The 21248-nt window shown below is 32.6% G+C and overlaps 1 protein-coding gene across 1 annotated transcript in view; it reads left to right on the forward strand.

Annotated features, from left to right (window-relative positions):
- The first annotated feature begins 1772 nt into the window (after nucleotides 1–1772).
- The window catches only part of LOC127704269 (trichohyalin-like), a 128460-nt gene continuing 108984 nt past the window's right edge, over nucleotides 1773–21248 (forward strand). Inside the window, exons 1-2 of the mRNA XM_052208259.1 lie at nucleotides 1773–1837; nucleotides 16861–16929. Coding sequence (XP_052064219.1) covers nucleotides 16879–16929 — 51 coding nt within the window. The 5' untranslated portion in view covers nucleotides 1773–1837; nucleotides 16861–16878. The remainder of the gene's footprint in view (nucleotides 1838–16860; nucleotides 16930–21248) is intronic.

A 21248-nucleotide genomic window follows, 5' to 3' on the forward strand; every position in this document is an offset into this window, starting at 1 on the left:
TCGGAAGACAAGTAAAATATTAACAAATTAAGTCAGGTAAATTATGTTTTGACAGTAATAAAAACTTCAAAGTCACTGATTGGTGTCAAATCCTTCAAAAGGTATTTATTTTCACTAATTAGTAATGTGTTTAGAGTGCCTTCTTTCATCCCCGTACACGAAACGTGTTTCCAAATGTTGCATTTCTTTACTCCTTTCTGCCATTCACACCCTAACATGTCTTCTACTGAATCACATTTGCCACACTCACAATTACATTCCACCACACTAGTTTTATATTTCGGTTTACCTTTCATGCTAATTTTTTTCTTTGGAAATGGAATAAATTCACCTTTTTCCAAACAAATCACAAGATGTTCTCTAAAAAGTTCAGTGTCAAATTCTACATGTATCCCACCTGAAAAACTTGTAAAACAAAATTCTACAGCATTTGTAATTGCGAACAACCCACAATCTATGGAATTAGTTTGTTTCTGAACTTCTGGTATCTTGACCAACAGACGTTTTTTATCATGTGAAAGCTGTATTTCTGAAGATGTTGTTAGTGTGCTCTGAGACTACTATAACACGTACTCTTAGATGCTTGCGGTAAAATTGAGATCTAATCAAATTTAACTTTTAAATATACAATCAAATAGTGTTTCGAATTGGTTTTTTTTCAACTATATTCTTAATAAATAATTATAACTTAAAACAATAAATATCTTCTCATAAGTATTCATTACCACACGCTCGTTTACGGTTGACATAACAGAATACACAAATACACAGATTCAATGACTGGTCGTAAAGTTTGGCACGTGCCAACCAAATGTTTCGCTATAGGACGACTGTTGGGCAGATTTTTGAGGTATTAATCTATTATCAAATGAATATTTTTATCTTTTCCTAAAATTTATTGTTCAAACTTTACAACGAATAACAAAAATGATAATAATCTATTCAACTTTCCATTTCGATTTGAAACCAATTTCTCCACATGTTAATTAAGACATAATAAGTTACTGTCCTGGCAGATTTTTGTTTACTTTAAAAATGAAAATTGTTCAATTTCTTTATTTTATTTGATAATTGGGTCTGTTACTTTATAACAGTAACAAAATAGTATGCCAGACAATCGCAATACAGAAACTATTTCATTTATAGTTAGAAATTGCGTTGTTAATTTCCGCCATTTAAACAGAAATTTAACGGAGTAGGCTACTGTCCTGGCAGATTTTTTTTGTGTTAATAAAATAAAAGTTCACATAATTTTATATTTTCATAAAGCTTATATTCTAAACTTTCCAATGAATCAAAATTTGCTTACCAGACATTCATTTTGAAGAAGATATTTAACTTTATATTTTGATTTTGAGCTGATTTCAACAAAATTTCTAACGTAATAGGCTACTGTCCTGGCAGATTTTTTTACCTTTAAAAATCGAAAAAAATATTAAATTCTAGATTTTTAGAATGAGTATTCCCTAAACTTTATAATCGTACAAAAATATTATGCCAGACAGTTGTTTTGGAGAAATTATTTCAATTATAAGTAAATTTTTCTCGGCAATTTCGGTCATTTTTTTCTTGAAAATTAACTGTCCTGGCAGATTTTTTTTAACTTATTATTTTTTTATTTTAAATATTTTTACAAATAATGTAAGTATATACCCTGTTCTTTATTATACAATTTAAATTTTAACAATATGTTGGTTAAAACAAAAGTTACAGATGAAAACGTATCGAAAATATCTGTCCTGGTTTTATCTGTCCTGTTTTTAGACCTTCCCCAAAATGTCAGCCTCCAGCGAATGACGTTCTCGATATCAAAACATCTAAATACTGAATACAAATCGTAATTACGACTGTTTATTTATTCATACTGGGACTACTACTATATTTTATAGTAGTCCCAGATTCATATCATCTTAATTAAGTCATATTCTGTAACATGAATGAGATCAAGAAATACATTTATAAACACAAACAGCACAGGGATATGATATATTGATGACACACAGACACTAGACGTTCTGACAATAGTAATAAACTATGGGCAGTGGGAAGAAAATAGTGTCCATGTATATAATATTGACAGAACATCTAGTGCCTATGATTGACACAATTTGAGCAATGAATTCATCTTATGTACCAGGATACACCTTATCGCTATTCCCGTTTGACCTGAGAATCTGTCCTGCTTGAACTTTTGACGTCATACAACAATCACTTTTCCATTGTGGCGTCAGATATTTTCTATTATGACGTCAAAATTTTACGGGAACTTTTGTGATGTCCAGTAATGGCGGACAAATAGCAATAAGGTGTATTAGAATTTTTGTACACCAAACACACTTCATCTTCAAAACATCCACCAGTGATGCACAAATAAAAAAGTAAAAAAGGCATAACAAAGTCAAAGTACAAAGTATGTACCAACATGACCAAATCAGCTGTTTTCCATTCATTTGATGTGTTTGAGCTTTTGATTTTGCCATTCGATAAGGGACTCCTTTTTATACTACTGCAAAATAATTTGGCGGTCGTATATTGGTATGACGTTGGCATCGTCTTCGTCGTCATCCGGCGTCGTCGACGTCGTCCAAAGACACATTGGTTTTCGCACAATAACTTTAGTTTAAGTGAATGGATCTCTATGAAATTTCACCATAAGGTTCAATACCACAAAAGGAACGTTGGGATTGATTTTGGGGGTTATGGTAACAACAGTTAAGGAATTAGGGTCCAAAAATGGACCAAAAATTAGCATTTTTGTAACTTCCAGACAATTACTTGAGTGTTAGTGTATGGATCTCTCTGACATTGTACGACAATGTTCCATATCACAAAGGGAATGCTGGGATTGATTTTGGGGGTAATTGCCTCAAAATTTTAGGAATTAGGGGCAAAAAAAGGGGCAAAAAACATGCATTTTTATACGACCGCAAAAAAATTTTGTGGTCGTATATTGATATGACGTTGGCGTCGTCGTCGTTCGGTGTCGTCGTCCGAAGACACATTGGTTTTCGCACTCTAACTTTAGTTTAAGTGAATGGATCTTTTTGAAATTTGACCATAAGGTTAAATACCACAAAAGGAAGGTTGGGATTGATTTTGGGGGTTATGGTACCAACAGTTAAGGAATAAGGGGCCAAAAAGGGGCCAAAAATAAGCATTTTCTAGTTTCCAGACAATAACTGTGGAACAGTGTATGGATCTCTCTGAAATTATACTACAAGTTTCCATACCACAAAGGGATGGTTAGGATTTGCTTTGGGGGGTTATGGTTCAAACCGTTTAGGAATTAGGGGCAAAAAAGGGGGAAAAACAAGGTTGTCCTGGTTAATGGACAAATACTTTAGTACAAAACATAATTTAAAGCAGTGTAAGGGAGATAAATCAAATACATCATTGAAATTATCTCCCTTACACTGCTTTTAAATTATGTATAAAGTAATGGTTAATGAACAATAAAGATAATTTAAAACAGTGTAAGGGAGGTAATCCAAATACAACGTTTTGGTTACTTCCCTTACACTGCTTTTAAATTATGTTTAAAGAAATACATATTTATAAAGGAAGACCAGTAAAAATATCTGCAAATGTTGCATCTTTTTTTTTTACAAAAAAATCCATATGAAAGATTTGACACTATATTTTTAATTCTATTATAAAATAGATTAAGTTAGCACTATGGTAAATTTAAATGGGTAATTATGGTTGCCAACTCCATTGGAAATTTGAATTGAGATTATGACCATATCTTGAGGGAAAGAATTTTTTTGGGGAAAAAAGGGGGGGGGGGGGATAAAAAGAAATTGTGGGGGGTCAATTTTTTCTCATTTCAGATTTCAGAAATTAAAAAGAATTATTCTTCAAATATTATTTTTTTTTCAAATTTCAAATATTGAAAAATTTCAAGAAGTAATCTTTAATTGCACAGTATGGCGCATTAGATTTGTAAAATCTTTGATCACATTTATTTATTTGTTATGCCGAATCTAACAGTGTATTTAGATTTTTAATTTTGGGTCCAGTTTTCAAATTGGTCTACATTAAGGTCCATAGGGTCCAAAATTAAACTTTGTTTGATTTTAGCAAAAATTGAATACATGAGGTTCTTTGATATGCTGAATCTAAACATATATTTAGATTTTTGATTTTTGGCCCAGTTTTCAAGTTGGTCCAAATTGGGATCCAAAATTAAACTTTGTTTGATTTCAACAAAAATTGAATATATGGGGTTCTTTGATATGCTGAATCTAACCATGTATTTAGATTTTTTATTTGTGGACCCCGTTATCAAATTGGTTCATATTGAGGTCAAAAGGGTCTAAAATTAAACTTTGTTTGATTTCATCAAAAATTGAATTATTGGGGTTCTTTGATATTCCAAATCTAACCGTGTATTTTGATTTTTAATTTTGGGTCCTGTTTTTTAAATTGGTCTACATTAAGGTCCAAAGGGTCCAAAATTAAACTTAGTTTGATTTTAACAAAAATTGAATTCTTGGGGTTCTTTGATATGCTGAATCTAAACATGTGTTTAGATTTTTGATTATGGGCCCAGTTTTCAAGTTGGTCCAAGTTGGGGTCCAAAATTAAACTTTTTTTGATTTCAACAAAAATTGAATATATGGGGTTCTTTGATATGCTGAATCTAACCATGAATTTAGATTTTTTATTTGTGGGCCCCGCTATCAAATTGGTTCATATTGAGGTCAAAAGGGTCCAAAATTAAACTTTGTTTGATTTCATCAAAAATTGAATTATTGGGGTTCTTTGATTTTCCAAATCTAACTGTGTATTTAGATTTTTAATTTTAAGTCCCGTTTTTTTAAATTGGTCTACATTAAGGTCCAAAGGGTCCAAAATTAAACTTAGTTTAATTTTAGCAAAAATTGAATTATTGGGGTTCTTTGATATGCTGAATCTAAACATGTGTTTAGATTTTTGATTATGGGCCCAGTTTTCAAGTTTGTCCAAGTTGGGGTCCAAAATTAAACTTTGTTTGATTTCAACAAAAATTGAAAATATGGGGTTCTTTGATATGCTGAATCTAACCATGTATTTTGATTTTGGACATTGGACCATAATAGGTAAATTAAAAAAAATTCAAGTTCTTAGACCACATTCTTTCTGTGTCAGAAACCTATGCTGTGTCAAATATTTAATAACAATCCAAATTCAGAGCTGTATCAAGCTTGAATGTTGTGTCCATACTTGCCCCAACTGTTCAGGGTTCGACCTCTGCGGTCGTATCAAGCTGCGCCCCAGAGAAGCATTTTATTCTAGTTTCATGACAGTAACTTGTGTGTAAGTGTATGGATCTCTCTGAAATTGTACTACAAGGTTCCATATCACAAAGGGTAAGCTGGAATTGAGTTTGGGGTAATTGCCCAAAACATTTAGGAATAAGGGGCCAAAAAGGGGCCAAAAATAAGCATTTTTCTAGTTTCCAGACAATAACTTGTGTTCAAGCATATGGATCTCTCTGAAATTGTACTGCAAGGTACCATACCACAAAGGGAATGCTGGGATTGATTTTGGGGGTAATTGCCTCAAAATTTTAGGAATTGGGGGCCAAAAAGGGGCAAAAAACAAGCATTTTTCTACTTTCAGGATAATAACTTGTGTGTTAGTATATGGATCTTTATGAAATTGTACTACAAGGTTCCATATCACATTGGGAAAGCTGGGTTTGAGTTTGGGGGTAATTGCCCTAAAGTTTAGGAATTTTGGACCAAATAACAAGCATTTTTACAGTTTCCAGACAATAACTTGTGTTCAAGTGTATGGATCTCTCTGAAATTGTACTGCAATGTAACCATACCACAAAGGGAAGGCTGGGATTGAGTTTGGGGTGATGAATCATAAGGGGGTTCAAAAAATTTAGGGGGGGGGGGATTTTTTTTCTTTAGAATTTTCCATTTTTATAAGACCGCAAAAAAATTTTGAGGTCGTATATTGGTATGATGTTGGCGTCGTCGTCGTAGTCGTCATCATCCAAAGACACATTGGTTTTCGCACAATAACTTTAGTTTAAGTGAATGGATCTCTATGAAATTTTACCATAAGGTTCAATACCACAAAAGGAAGGTGGGGATTGATTTTGGGGGTTATGGTACCAACAGTTAAGGAATTAGGCCAAAAAGGGGCTAAACATAAGCATTTTTGTGACTTCCAGACATAACTTGTGTGTTAGTATATGGATCTCTCTGACATTGTACCACACGGTTCCATATTAGAAAGGGAATGCTGGGATTGATTTTTGGGGTAATTGCCTCCAAATTTTTGGATTTAGGGGCCAAAAAGGGGCAAAAAACAAGCATTTTTCTAGTTTCATGACAGTAACTTGTGTGTAAGTGTATGGATCTTTATGAAATTGTACTACAAGGTTCCATATAACAAAGGGAAAGCTAAAATTGAGTTTGGGGGTAATTGCCCAAAACGTTTAGGAATAAGGGGCAAAAAAGGGGCCAAAAATAAGCATTTTTCTAGTTTCCAGACAATAACTTGTGTTCAAGTGTATGGATCTCTCTGAAATTGTACTGCAAGGTACCATACCACAAAGGGAAGGCTGGAATTGATTTTGGGGGTAATTCCCTCAAAATTTTAGGAATTGGGGGCCATAAAAGGGACAAAAAACAAGCATTTTTCTAGTTTCAGGACAATAACTTGTGTGTAAGTGTATGGATCTTGATGAAATTGTACTGCAAGGTTCCATATCACTAAGGGAAAGCTGGGTTTCAACTTTGAGTTTTGGGGTAATTGCCCTAAACGTTAAGAATTTGGGGCCAAAAAGGGGCCAAAAAACAAGCATTATTCTAGGGACCAGACAATAACTTGTGTTCAAGTGTATGGATCTGTCTGAAATTGTACTGCAAGGTACCATACCACAAAGGGAAGGCTGGGATTGAGTTTGGGGGTGATGAATCATAAGGGGTTCAAAAAATTTGGGGGGGGGGATTTTTTTTCTTTAAAATTTTCCATTTTAAATTGGTTATTTCTGATTTATACATATAAAGCAAATAATAATGATATGGTTTGAATAGGTAAATTAAAAATTTTTAAGTTCTTAGACCACATTCATTCTGTGTCAGAAACCTATGCTGTGTCAAATATTTAATCACAATCCAAATTCAGTTCTGTATCAAGCTTGAATGTTGTGTCCATACTTGCCCCAACTTTCAGGGTTCGACCTCTTCGGTCGTATCAAGCTGCGCCCCAGCGGAGCATTTTATAAGTTGGTTATTTTTTATTTATATATAAAAACAAATAATAATGATATGATTTGATTTCATCAAAAATTGAAATAATGGGGATCTTTGATATGCTGAATCTAATCGTGTATTTAGATTCTTAATTTTTGGTCCCGTTTTCAAATTGGTCTACATTAAGGTCCAAAGGGTCCAAAATTAAACTTAGTTTGATTTTAACAAAAATTGAAATCTTGGGGATCTTTGATATGCTAAATCTAACCGTGTATGTATTTAGATTTTGGATATTGGACCATAATAGGTAAATTAAAAATTTTTAAGTTCTTAGACCACATTCATTCTGTGTCAGAAACCTATGCTGTGTCAAATATTTAATCACAATCCAAATTCCAGTCTTCACGATGAACTTTAAAATCTACAGGACAGGAGCTTAATTTTTGGAAAATTTTAGTTAGATTCTGTTGGCCTGTAGATATGATTTTTACAGGCCCGAGAGCAATTTTACAAGCCTGGGCTGCTGGGCCTGTGGTTCAGCGTGAAGACTGAAATTCAGAGCTGTATCAAGCTTGAATGTTGTGTCCATACTTGCCCCAACTGTTCAGGGTTGAACCTCTGCGGTCGTATCAATCTGTGCCTAGTGGAGCATTTTATCTTGTATCATAAATGTCAAAGTGAAACTTGTAATAAAACTTTATATTTAGGACTATAAACGTAAAATCAATGGTCAGTATAGAAGGCGAGACATTTCAGCGTGTGCACTCTTGTTTTACAGTTAACATTCATATTCAGTCCAAGGTTAAAGTTTTTCAGTCATCTATAACTTTGTCAAACCTTCATGGAATTTGATGAAATTTGGACGGAAGCTTTTTTATGACCAAAATACAACATCCAGAGAAAATTTTGAAAATTTTTATTTTCATTTTCCCGTATTTTACTGATAAATGGACTTAGTCTTTTTCACACTTAACATTCAGATTCAGTCTGAGGTTAAAGTTTTTATGTCATCAATTACTTTGTCAAACCTTCATGGGATTTTATGAAATTTGGACAGAAGCTTGTTTATGACCAAAATACAGTATATATATATATATATCCAGAGCAAAATTTTGAAAATATTTATTTTCATTTTTCGGTATTTTGCTGATAAATGGACTTAGTTTTTTTTACATTTATCAAATAGATACAGTCCAGTCTAGGGTTAAAGTTTGTTACACATCAATTACTTTGTCAAACCTTCATAGAACTTTATGAAACTTTTTTATGATTAAGAGATAATGTCTAAAGCGCACTTTTGAAAATATATTTTCATTTTCAGTATTTTTCTGATAGATGGACTTTTTTTAGTCCCCTACCGACGAAGTCGAAGGGGACTTTAGGTTTGCACTCCGTCCGTCTGTCTGTCGGTCCGTCTGTCTGTCCATCCGTCAGTCCGGCAAATCAGCTTTCCACACTTTTTTTCTTCGTTCTTGAAGATATTGAATTGATATTTGGTATATAGTTTTATCATGACAAGTTATAGATCAAGTTCGAATTTTGTTCCGATCTGATGATTTAGTCCAGAGTTATCATGGTCCATATCTAATGTTAGAGTACTACATTTTGTATGTTAAACCATATTTCTCCTTCAAAGAGAGATAACTCATTTTTTTAAAGACATTCTTTGGTTAATTGTTTGAAGTGTTTTTTATTTTGTATAAGCTAATTTTCTGAATGCTATATACATAAAAAAAATTATGAAGTGAAATCTTTTAATTAGATAATAATCTATTTTTATTAAGGTATATATTTCATTACATTACATTGTGTATAGATAAAAGTTGTTGACATTTTATAGATAAGTTACAAATCTATATTAGTTTGTGACAAATGAAAGAAAAAATATTTGGAACTATTAATTATATTTGATTATAACTTGAAAATAAATATACATTGTATTACATCATATCTAATTTTAGAGAACTATTAATCACATCTAATGTTAGAGTGTTTTTCACACTTTTTTTCATCATGCTTGAAGATATTGATTGTTGTACGACTTTGCCCCCAGCAGAGCTATAGAAAAACAGTACATTAACGGGTGTTACATGGACACTTTATAGATGATACACGGACACTTTTTAGTTGTTACACGGACACTTTTAATGAATAGAATCACTCGTGCATGATCAGTGAGTTCATGGGCAGTTTAAATTTCAATTAGATTTGAACTTTTTGTTTCACCGACATATTTCCTGTCTTTTTTATTAAAATATTTACGTTGGCATCAAATAACTATATTTTTTTCAAACAATTCCAGTATCTTACTATTCATATCAGTACACTACGGAATCGACCATTTAACTTCAAAAGGGGGGGGGGGGTATGTTTTTTTTTACAAAAAAAAAATATTCTGATCCCCAATTTTATGAGAAAAAATATAGTGTGGTCAAGCAGATGACAAAATAATGTTCTGATTCCTGATTTTCCGAAATCAGTATATTATAGTGCTAATTTCGAAAAAAATATTTGGTGATAGCGTTGAAAAAGTAAATAATTTTCTTACTCAGAAAAAAAACATACCCCCTTTTGAAGCTAAATGGTCGGTCCGTAAATGTATTTTTTTCAATATATGGACATGAAAAGTATTCTGGACAATGCTGTAAGTAAAGAAATGCTGGTACCGACGTTTATATTTCAATATAAAAGACAGGAAATATATATAACAGAATCAAATCTAATCAAAAGATAAAATCCCTATCAACTCACCAATGCACGATTGATCCTATAAATAAAAAGTGTCCGTGTAATACATGTTCAAATAGGCAGCAAATCTTGAAGAAAATCTTTCAACTTATGTCACCAATTTTGGATGGTAAGCTGCGATTGGATCATATTGTGACACGTGTTTAATCCTGATCAATACTATTAGAGACCTACAAGCATGAACATTTAAAAAAAAACAAAATATATGCCTATATATATCTAATAACAAGCCAAAATCTATTTTTTCATAACATTTCATTCACTAATGAAATAAGAAATTCGTTCTTTTTATACATTTATATTGTTATTGAAATCATATATATTGAATTCATATATTTGGAAGCAAACGGACGATTTTACGATTGTTATTATTTTTTTAAGGGGGAATGGGGAATGGAATGGCACATCCTGCATTTTTTCAACGAAAGAGGATCAAGCCTGTTATTTTAAATGTTTACCCCCCCCCCCTTTCCGTTTTTCCCCAAATAAAAATCAAATGATAGCTTGCTTACCTCTTAAATCTTTTTCATACATTACTTACTTGCGAAGTTGCATTTTAAAAAGTCTCAAATGTGTACGACATTCATCTTTTACTTGATATGGTTCTTTTTATAAAATTATTAGATTTTTTAATTTCTTGAGAAAAAAAACTCTCGGCTGAATGAAAGTGAAAAAAAAAGTTTGTTTAAACTGTAACTTACATAAACTTGTATATGGTCATTTAAGTTTCTAATCTGTTTAATTTTGCTACCTCTTCTAAATGCAAAATGTACTTCTTCTTTCTTGTAATGTCGTACAAGTCAGATACAAAACAAAGGTAACAAAAAACAGGCCGGAAACAAACTGCCGTATAGTTTTTCTGCACTTGTAGTCAGGTCAAGGTCCTCGGCTATCGCCTCGGACCTTCACCTGACTACTCGTGCAGAAAAACTATCCGGCAACGGTTGTTACCGGCCTGTTTCTTTGTTACCTTTGTATTGTATCTAATACATAATTGGTATATAGTTTTATCATGACAAGTTACAGTTCAAGTTCAAATTTTTGTTTCGGTCTGATAATTTTGTGCAGAGTTATGGTCCTTGAAAAATTCACTCATATAATCAGTTTTCCACTCTGTTTTTAGTCATGCTTGAAGATATTGACTTGATATTTACTTTTTGTTTACACCATGACAAGTTATAGAACAAGTTAGCATTTTGTTCCAGTATAATGAATTTTTACCCGATAGGGGACTATGTATTGCCATGCAATACTCTCAGAAAGCTTGTTTACAGTTAACATTTCAACATGGGTGGATCCAGGATTTTAGGTTTTTAGGTTAGGGGGGCGCAAACTTAAATTCTTTTGAGGTAAAATTATCGAAATATTTTTTATTAGGTAGCAATATACAGTTAGGAAAAAAAAATTTTCCATCTCCTTTTCCTTGCTTTCTTACAAATTAACCCTACTGTTTGTGTCATATATGTGCATATGTATGTAATCAGTACCTTTCAAAGATTTGATTTCCAGTAGTTAAAATGGTCAAATAAAATTTCTTCTTGGTGTATCCATGGCAACAATCTGTTTTTAACTACTATAAAATATTGCAAAAAGGGGGGTAAAGATGTCACATATTTTCGCAAAATTTGGCCAAAAGTAGAATTTCAATCCCTTGGAGTGATACCTTTTCTGAAACTGTTTACATATATCTATCAAGAGATCAAATAAAAGTCATATGTCTTTCGTCTCATTTTTTGCAAAATTGCATCAAAAAGTTCATGTGAAAAAAAAGTGTTTATAAACATTACAATAATTTCTGGACCTATGGCCGGTCTGGCTATGAAAATACGGACAGTCAAACAGAAAATAGCCAATAAAACATGTAAAAATAATCTTGATGTTCTTATAAACCCACTTTGAAGGCTAAATTAGTCATCAGCTGTCTAAAAATGAATTTTGTTGCACAATGACTTTCATATTTGAAAATTCCACCATGGCCAAAATGCAAAACTACACTCCTAACTGTGTGTTGCTACCTTAAGCTGAGGAAAACCCATGCTTTGCAAATTTAAGGTGGGGGTTGGGGGGGGGGGTGCATGCCCCCGCCTGAATCCGCCCCTGACTGACAGCTGCAATCGTAGGCAAGACACAAACTTTCTATTAAAATTATGAACATGGACTTACTTAACTGCATGAACTAATCAAAGTACTGAAGTACTGAACATTGGATAACCACAAGCACTTATCTCAGAATAACTATATCATCTCAATACCTGAAAGTCAGGTTAATGTACATAGATATATTTTTTTTCTGAGACAAGTTCGTGCATGGATGATGAATAAATGACAGGGAATTTAACCTCACTGTAATAACTATTATATTGTAGTGATACAAATCAGTATACCCGAGTCTGGTTTGTTGTTATATATTATATTAATATTTGTATATAACAGTTACATGTATATATAATTTTCATCCATTTGTATATCATTCTATTCTACTATTCTAATAATAGTGCAGTGCAAGTGCATGGTGGACACTCTTCTGTAATAATTCGATTTTTTTTTTAAATTGGATTTGAGTAGGCATTAATATTTTCCCATAAAACGTTCTTGAGATATTCTTCCGCATGCGTTAACACAATTTCGTGTGCATAGATATTAATGATTTTTTACCTATATATATATTTCTAACGACAAAACATTTTCATATTATAAATCTATGTTCTAAAAAAAAATATTTTTATGAGTATTCATTGAAGATATGAATTTATAACAAAAGATTATAGGAATGTTATTTTGCACTCGATAATGTCTGCGTATTTATACGATCAGTTACCAGTCAAAAACGAAAGTCAAATCTTTGTGGCAACAATACATTGGAATGCCCTCACGGTCATCACGATGTAAAAAAAACAAAGTTTTTGGGGCACATTTTGCTATCGGATCAAATTTTCTGTTACACATGTTGGTTTTCTTAAACAATGGAAATTGGAAAAATTAAATAAAAATAAAATTGAAATTGGCATTTAATATTCCAACAATAACTCAGTGAAATGGAAAAAGGGAAGATAAAGTTATTTACCTTTTGCATAATTACAGCCACCATATTAATTGTTAGATAAGGAATTAAACCATTTGAATTCAATGAATGTAGGGAGTTCATATCAAGGATTCATCTCACCTTGATCTATTCTAATTTTCATGGTTTATTGGTTTACGTTATGGTCTCTTGATTACATGTCTGTACAACAGGGATTCTCTGACCTTGATCTTTATTTTATGGTTCATTGGTCAACATCTAGTTTTTCGTGTTAAGATCTGTTTCTCATACACTATAAGCAAAACTGTCGATTATATTGGGTGTATAGAATTATTGTAAGTTCTGACCTTGACCTCAGTTTTGTGGTTCATTGGTCAATGTTTAGTTTTCATGATTAGGTCTGATTCTCATATACTATAATAACAACTACCAATTTTACTGCACCAGATGCATATTTCCACAATAAATGTCTCTTCAGTGATGCTGGAGGCCAAATATGTAATTGATTGATTGTTGGTTGCATAACATCCAGGGGCAAATATTTCATGCATGTTAATGATGACAATATATTTTTAAATACAAAGCCTAATACAAACATTGCAGAGCTGATAAAACCAAAAAAGACCTAAAGTATAGCGTAACCCTTAGTAGAATGTTTGGTGCCAAAATTTATTCTTTGGCTGCTATATTCAAAATGGCCACTAAATATGCAAACATTCAAAGTTCTTTGATTTCAGTTAAAGTTTTATAATATATTTAAGTGAAATATGAAATCATGAATTATTTTCTGATGTCCAAAATTATCTCTCTGACATTGTACCACAAGGTGTCATATCACAAAGGGAAGGCTTGGATTGAGTGTGGGTGTAATTGTCCAAGGGGGGGGGGGGGGGTTAAAAAGTTTGGGGGGGATTTTTTTTCCAATTTTTTTAAGGGTTTCATATTTTTTAAAATATTTTTTCAAATTTTCAATTTTTGAAAAGTTTTAAAGAAGAAATCTTCCATTACACAGTAATGAGCAATAGATTTTTAAGATCTTTGACCACATTTATTTTGTGTCAGAAACCTATATTATGTCAAAAATTTGATCACAATCCAAATTCAAACAGTGTCAAGCTTGAATATTGTGTCCAAATTTGCCACAACTGTTTTCATGGTTTGACCTCTGCAGTCGTATCAGGCTGCGCTCAGTGTAGCATTTTATTTTTACCAGAAACACTGAGGCATGCTTCAACAATTGAGATTTTTATGCCCCCGCCGTAGCGGAGGGGGCATTAAGTTTTACCCTTGTCCGTCTGTTCGTACGTCCTAAAGTTGGTTTCCGTTCTCTAACTTTAGTTTGCCTCAACCAATTGTTATGAAACTTATACACAATGCTTATTATCACAAATCACAGATCAAGTTTGAATTTTGGTGGCGTCACTTTAACCGTTCTAGAGTTATGCCCATTACAAATGGAAAAATTGCTGAATTTTTTGTTTCCGTTCTCTAACTTTAGTTTGCCTCAACCAAATGCTATGAAACTTATACACAATGCTTATTATCACAAAATACAGATCAAGCTTGAATTTTGGTGGTGTCACTTTAACCGTTTTAGAGTTATGCCCTTTACAAAGGGAAAAATTGCTGAATTTATCGTTTCTGTTCTTTAACTTTAGTTTGCCTCAACCAAATGCTATGAAACTTATACACAATGCTTATTACCACAAAATACAGATCAAGTTTGAATTATGGTGGTGTCACTTTAACTGTTCTAGTGTTATGCCCCTTTTCAAATGGAAAAATTGCTGAATTTTTCGTTTCCAGTCTCTAACTTAAGTTTGCCTCAACCAAATTTTATAAAACTTATACACAATACTTATTTCCACAAAACTCAGATCAAGTTTGAAATTTGGGTAGGGTCACTTTTACCGTTCTTCAGTTATGTCCGTTTAGAATTTTATATGATTTGCAAGCGGGGGCATCATCTGTGTCCCATGGACACATTCCACATTTATTTTACATTTTTTCACATTATATTTGTTGTCACAAATGAACTATCTGACCTGAATTTTCAGTTTGTTGAACTCTGTGATCTATGTTTCCTAGGCGTAATTGTGATTGAAATCCAGAAAATTTTTCAAATTTCTCTATTTTCCCTTGCTGTATGTCAGTTTCATAGTCTATGCTACTTTCACTGTTAGGTGTACATGTTGGTGTGACTGGTTTTGTATGGCCTTGACCTCATTTTAAAAGATCTTTTATCAATGTTAAATTTTATGATTAGGCTAGTTTCTTATATACCTACACCAACAAGTTAACTGTGGATTTGGTCATAAGACACACCCCTTTTTGATCTCATTTTCATTGTTCTTATAGCTTGGCTGTTCTTATTAAGATAATATTTGCAATCAGTGTGAATAATTGATCTACTGTATTTGATCTGTAGAATTATTTTTAACCAACCAACTTATTTTTACAGATTCTTTATTAGTCCCCTACCGATGAAGTCAAAGGAGACTTTAGATTTGCACTCTGTCTGTCTGTCTATCTGTCCATGCTTTTTATCTTTGTGCTTGAAGATACTGATTTGATATTTTGTATATAGTTTTATCATGACCAGTTACAGTTCAAGTTTGGATCATGTTCAGGTCTGATGATTCTGTGCAGAGTTAAGGTCCCTGGACCATGTGGACTTCGAAAATTCAGGCAAGTAATCAGTTTTCCACATTTTTTTTCATTATGCTTGAAGATATTTGATATTTGGTGAATAGTTTAGCCATGACTAGTAACAGGTCAAATTTGAATTTTGTTTGGTTTGGATGATTTTTTTGCAGTGTTATGGTCCTTGGACTTAAAAAACTCATGCAAATTATAAGTTTTCCAAACTCTTTTTTGTTATGCTTGAAGATATTGATTTGATATTTGGTATATAGTTTTACCATGACAAGTTACAGATCAAGTTTGAATTTTGTTTGGTTTGGATGATTATTTTGCAGAGTTATGGTCCTCTGACTTAGAAAATTACGCAAATAATCAGTTTTCCACACTTTTTTTGTCATGCTTGAAGATATTGGTTTCATAGTCGTTGTTTAGTTTAACACCATGATAAGTTATAGATCAAGTTAGTTGTTTCAGTATAATGCTTTTTAACCGGTAGGGGGACTATGTATTACCATGCAATACTCTCAGAATGCTTGTTATTTTCATATTTAATTCTTTCTAGTTGATTTTACTGGGATTAATTTCAGCAATTTCTTAATTATCCTTAAATTATTTATTATAAGAAAGTTTTATATATTTGCAATGAATTATATTCTTGTTATTTTTCTATTCTTTAAAAATAGCTTGCATGCTAAAATTAGTTGGTTTACCTTTATCAAAGACTGGGGCCTCAGTGCCCGAGTGGTCTAAGTAGTCGTACTACTGTATCACTAGTCTGTCAACACTGAGGATGCGTGTGCGAATCCCACAAGTGGCAGGTGCACTTGACTCCAACCTTAATTGACTAGGATTGTTAGTTTTTCTACCGTGTGTCAGTGGTTCTCTCCAGGTGCTCCGGCTTCCTCCACCAATAAAAACTGACCGCCACGAAATAGCACAATAGTGTTGAAAGTGGCGTTAAACACCAAATAATCAATCAATCAATTTATCAAAGACTTGTGACATAACTTATCATCCTTCTTGTCATCTATATATCCCTCCTCATGTGAAGGAGGTTGACATTGTGGTTTGCGGCTGATATTTTACAACATCAATGTGTGGAAAACTGGATAATCTATACATAAAGTCTGGTTCGTGTAGGTGTAGATAATAGTGTGTTGAAATATTATTGATGATTAAAAATTTTGACAAGGAATGTTAGACTTAATCAAAATGAAACATTAAAATTTCAAATTGTGTTTTGTATTTCAGCTTTACAGAAACAGATAAATGGACCCTGGAGAAGAAGAGGATGATTTTGGAGACTTTGGTGGATTTGAAGTAATTAGAGTTATCTCTCTTGATACATTTTATTTTAATTTAAAAAGCAGACCCATAAAAATCAGCACACACAGTTACTTAGGCTATAGCCAGCTTTAGTTGATTTGCTAATAGAATTTAAATAATTGTCAGTACCAGGCCTAGGTTTTCCAAAACATTGATTTTTTGCTAAACAAATAGGGTTTTTCTTTTTTCACTCTTTGACCACTTAGAATAACACTGAACCATAACTGTAAAATATTTTATAATACAATCTAAGAAAAAAAATGTGGTTTTGTCCATCTTTTAGGCTGAACAGTTTTTCCTAACACTGGCACACTTTTCAGATCATAAAAGCGAGATTAAGGGCATCATGGGCATACAATACAGTTTTGATTCCACAGGGATTTTTTGTCAGAAAATTTGCAAATAAGCTATATTTTGCATGGTCAGTTTAAAAATGTTACAAAAAATATACCGTTGTTTGCTTAATACAGGGATTAATAGGCTAATTTTAGAAATTTATAAAAAGTTTTGTTTTTTTGGACATTTCTATCCTTTAGGCAGAAAACCCTTACTTTTTTGTTTCAAAATATAAAAACTAGCATATTTTTTGTAAAAACACTATAAAAAAATAATTTATTTGTGATTTTTTTTTAATAAAAAATGATGCAAATAATCTTCCAACATTAATAAGCCAAACGTCATTAAAAAAAATAAGGTTCTATGTACTAATGTTTAAATCAGTGAAAAAATACATCGTTTCCTGATAAGTCACATTTTGTCTTTGTGATAAATTATATTTTACGTTAGTGACATTATCACCTCCCCCGTAACTGTACCATATGCCCCAAAGAGTTAATTTCAGTAAAAACAAGCTCTGGTTAAAAAATACCCTGTCATCAAAACAGTTTTCGATATCACAAACTAGTCAAAACATTTACTAAATTTTATCATCGGTATAAGGACATCATTCGTAAATATAGCTCAACATGCAGACTTCTTATACGTTCAGGTATTTCACATCCAATTTTTTATGGAAATATTCTTTATAAAGCACAAAAATGTCAGTATTCACCTCTGAAGCTAACAAAACCTTTAAATAGACTTATCAAGAAGGGATATAATTACGATACTGTTGTCAGGTCATTAAAGATTGCATATTTTGGCGTTAATATTGATTCACTTATAGGGTCTTTGCATCGGCACTAAACACATTTATTTAAAAACCAGTTGTTGGCATGACACGGGTTATGTTCTTCTCATATATGTTATTATGGTATGATACTAAATCCCTAACGGGAAGGATTGTGCCTGATATTCATATGATGAAGACATAATCTTTCAATCAGTTTAATTGAAGCCTGGAGCTGTCATGTCAGTTAACTGCTAGTAGTCTGTTGTTATTTATGTATTATTGTCATTTTGTTAATTTCCTTTGGTTACATCTTCTGACATCAGACTCGGACTTCTCTTGAACTGAATTTTAATGTGCGTATTGTTATGCGTTTACTTTTCTACATTGGCTAGAGGTATAGGGGGAGGGTTGAGATCTCATAAACATGTTTAACCCCGCCGCATTTTTGCGCCTGTCCCAAGTCAGGAGCCTCTAGCCTTTGTTAGTCTTGTATTATTTTTAATTTTAGTTTCTTGTGTACAATTTGGAGTTTAGTATGGCGTTCATTATCACTGAACTAGTATATATATTTGTTTAGGGGCCAGCTGAAGGACGCCTCCTGGTGCGGGAATTTCTCGCTGCATTGAAGACCTGTTGGTGACCTTCTGCTGTTGTCTGTTCTATGGTCGGGTTGTTGTCTCTTTGACACATTCCCCATTTCCATTCTCAATTTTATTAACAAGAGTTGATTGGTAATCAGACAGATGCTGTTTACCTGTCAACCTGAGGGGTAAATAAGTATCAGCATCAATCAATATTTTTGAACTTGTTTTTATACGACCGCAAAAATTGAAAATTTTTTGGTCGTATATTGGTATGACGTTGGCGTCGTCGTCGTCGTCGTCGTCGTCGTCGTCTGGCGTCGTCCGGCGTCGTCCGAAGACACATTGGTTTTCGCACTCTAACTTTAGTTTAAGTAAATGGATCTCCATGAAATTTTACCATAAGGTTCAATACCACGAAAGGAAGGTGGGGATTGATTTTGGGGGTTATGGTACCAACAGTTAAGGAATTAGGGGCCAAAAAGGGGCCAAAAATAAGCATTTTTGTAACTTCCAGACAATAACTTGTGTGTAAGTGTATGGATCTCTCTGACATTGTACCACAAGGTTCCATATCACAAAGGAAAGGCTGTAATTGATTTTGGGGGTAATTGCCTCAAAATTTTAGGAATTAGGGGCCAAAAAAGGGGCAAAAAACAAGCATTTTTCTAGTTTCATGACAATAACTTGTGTGTAAGTGTTTGGATATTTCTGAAATTGTACTACAAGGTTCCATATCACAAAGGGAAAGCTGGAATTGAGTTTGGGGGTAATTGCCCGAAACGTTTAGGAATTGGGGGCCAAAAAGGGGCCAAAAATAAGCATTTTTCTAGTTTTCAGACAATAACTTGTGTTCAAGTGTATGGATCTCTCTGAAATTGTACTGCAAGGTACCATACCACAAAGGAAAGGCTGGGATTGATTTTGGGGGTGATGAATCATAAGGGGGTTTAAAAAATTTGGGGGGGGAATTTTTTTTTTTCTTTTTTTTTCTTTTTTTCCCTTTTTTTTTTCTTTTAAAATTTTCCATTTTAAGTTGGTTATTTCTGATTAATATTTAAAAGCAAATAATAATGATATGGTAGGAGATACACACCAAACCGGATGTGTAAATTATTATATAATAAGTATTGTGCAATAGCAAGAAATTTTCAATTGCACAGTATTGCACAATTGCAAGAAATCTTCAATTGCACAGTATTGCGCAATAGCAAGAAATCTTCAATTGCACAGTATTGCGCAATAGCAAGAAATATCCAATAGCACAATATTGCGCACTAGCAAGAAATTGTCAATTGTACAGTATTGCACAATAGCAAGAAATATTCAATTGCACAGTATTGTGCAAAAGAAGATACTTCGTATAAATTGCTTATTTCTTGATCAATTTCAATGGGGTTTTATTCTTGAATTCTTGGGGTTCTTTAATATGCTGAATCTAACCGTGTATTAAGTTTTTGGATTTTGGGCCCCGTTTTTAAATTGGTCCACATTGAGGTCCAAAGGGTCCAAAATTAAACTTTGTTTGATTTCATCAAAAATTGAATTATTGGGGTTCTTTGATATGCCGAATCTAACCGTGTATTTAGATTCTTAATTTTTGGTTCCGTTTTCAAATTGGTCTACATTAAGGTCAAAAGGGTCCAAAATTAAGCTTAGTTTGATTTTAACAAAAATTGAATTTTTAGGGTACTTTGATATGCTGAATCTAAACATGTATTTAGATTTTTGATTATGGGCCCAGTTTTCAAGTTGGTCCAAATCGGGGTCCAAAATTAAACTTTGTTTGATTTCAACAAAAATTGAATATATGGGGTTCTTTGATATGCTGAATCTAACCATGTATTTAGATTTTTGATTTTTGGGCCCCGTAATCAACTTTGTCCACATTGAGGTCAAAAGGGTCCAAAATTAAACTTTGTTTGATTTCATCAAAAATTGAATTCTTGGGGTTCTTTGATATGCTGAATCTAACCATGTATTTAGAATTTTTATTTGTGGACCCGCTATCAAATTGGTTCATATTGAGGTCAAAAGGGTCCAAAATTAAACTTTGTTTGATTTCATCAAAAATTGAATTATTGGGGTTCTTTGATATGCCAAATCTAACCGTGTATTTAGATTTTTAATTTTGGGTCCCGTTTTTAAATTGGTCCAAGTTGGGGTCCAAAATTAAACTTTGTTTGATTTCAACAAAAATTGAATATATGGGGTTCTTTGATATGCTGAATCTAAACATGTATTTAGATTTTAGATTTTTGGCCCAGTTTTCAAGTTGGTCCAAATTGGGGTCCAAAATTAAACTTTGTTTGATTTCAACAAAAATTGAATATATGGGGTTCTTTGATATGCTGAATCTTACCATGTATTTAGATTTTTTATTTGTGGGCCCGCTATCAAATTGGTTCATATTGAGGTCAAAAGGGTCCAAAATTAAACTTTGTTTGATTTCATCAAAAATTTAATTATTGGGGTTCTTTGATATGCCAAATCTAACCGTGTATTTAGATTTTTAATTTTGGGTCCCGTTTTTTAAATTGGTCTACATTAAGGTCCAAAGGGTCCAAAATTAAACTTAGTTTGATTTTAACAAAAAATGAATTTTTGGGGTTCTTTGATAT

Source organism: Mytilus californianus, unplaced genomic scaffold (assembly GCF_021869535.1).
Source record: "Mytilus californianus isolate M0D057914Y unplaced genomic scaffold, xbMytCali1.0.p SCAF_6, whole genome shotgun sequence".
Classification (NCBI taxonomy): Eukaryota; Metazoa; Mollusca; class Bivalvia; order Mytilida; family Mytilidae; genus Mytilus; species Mytilus californianus.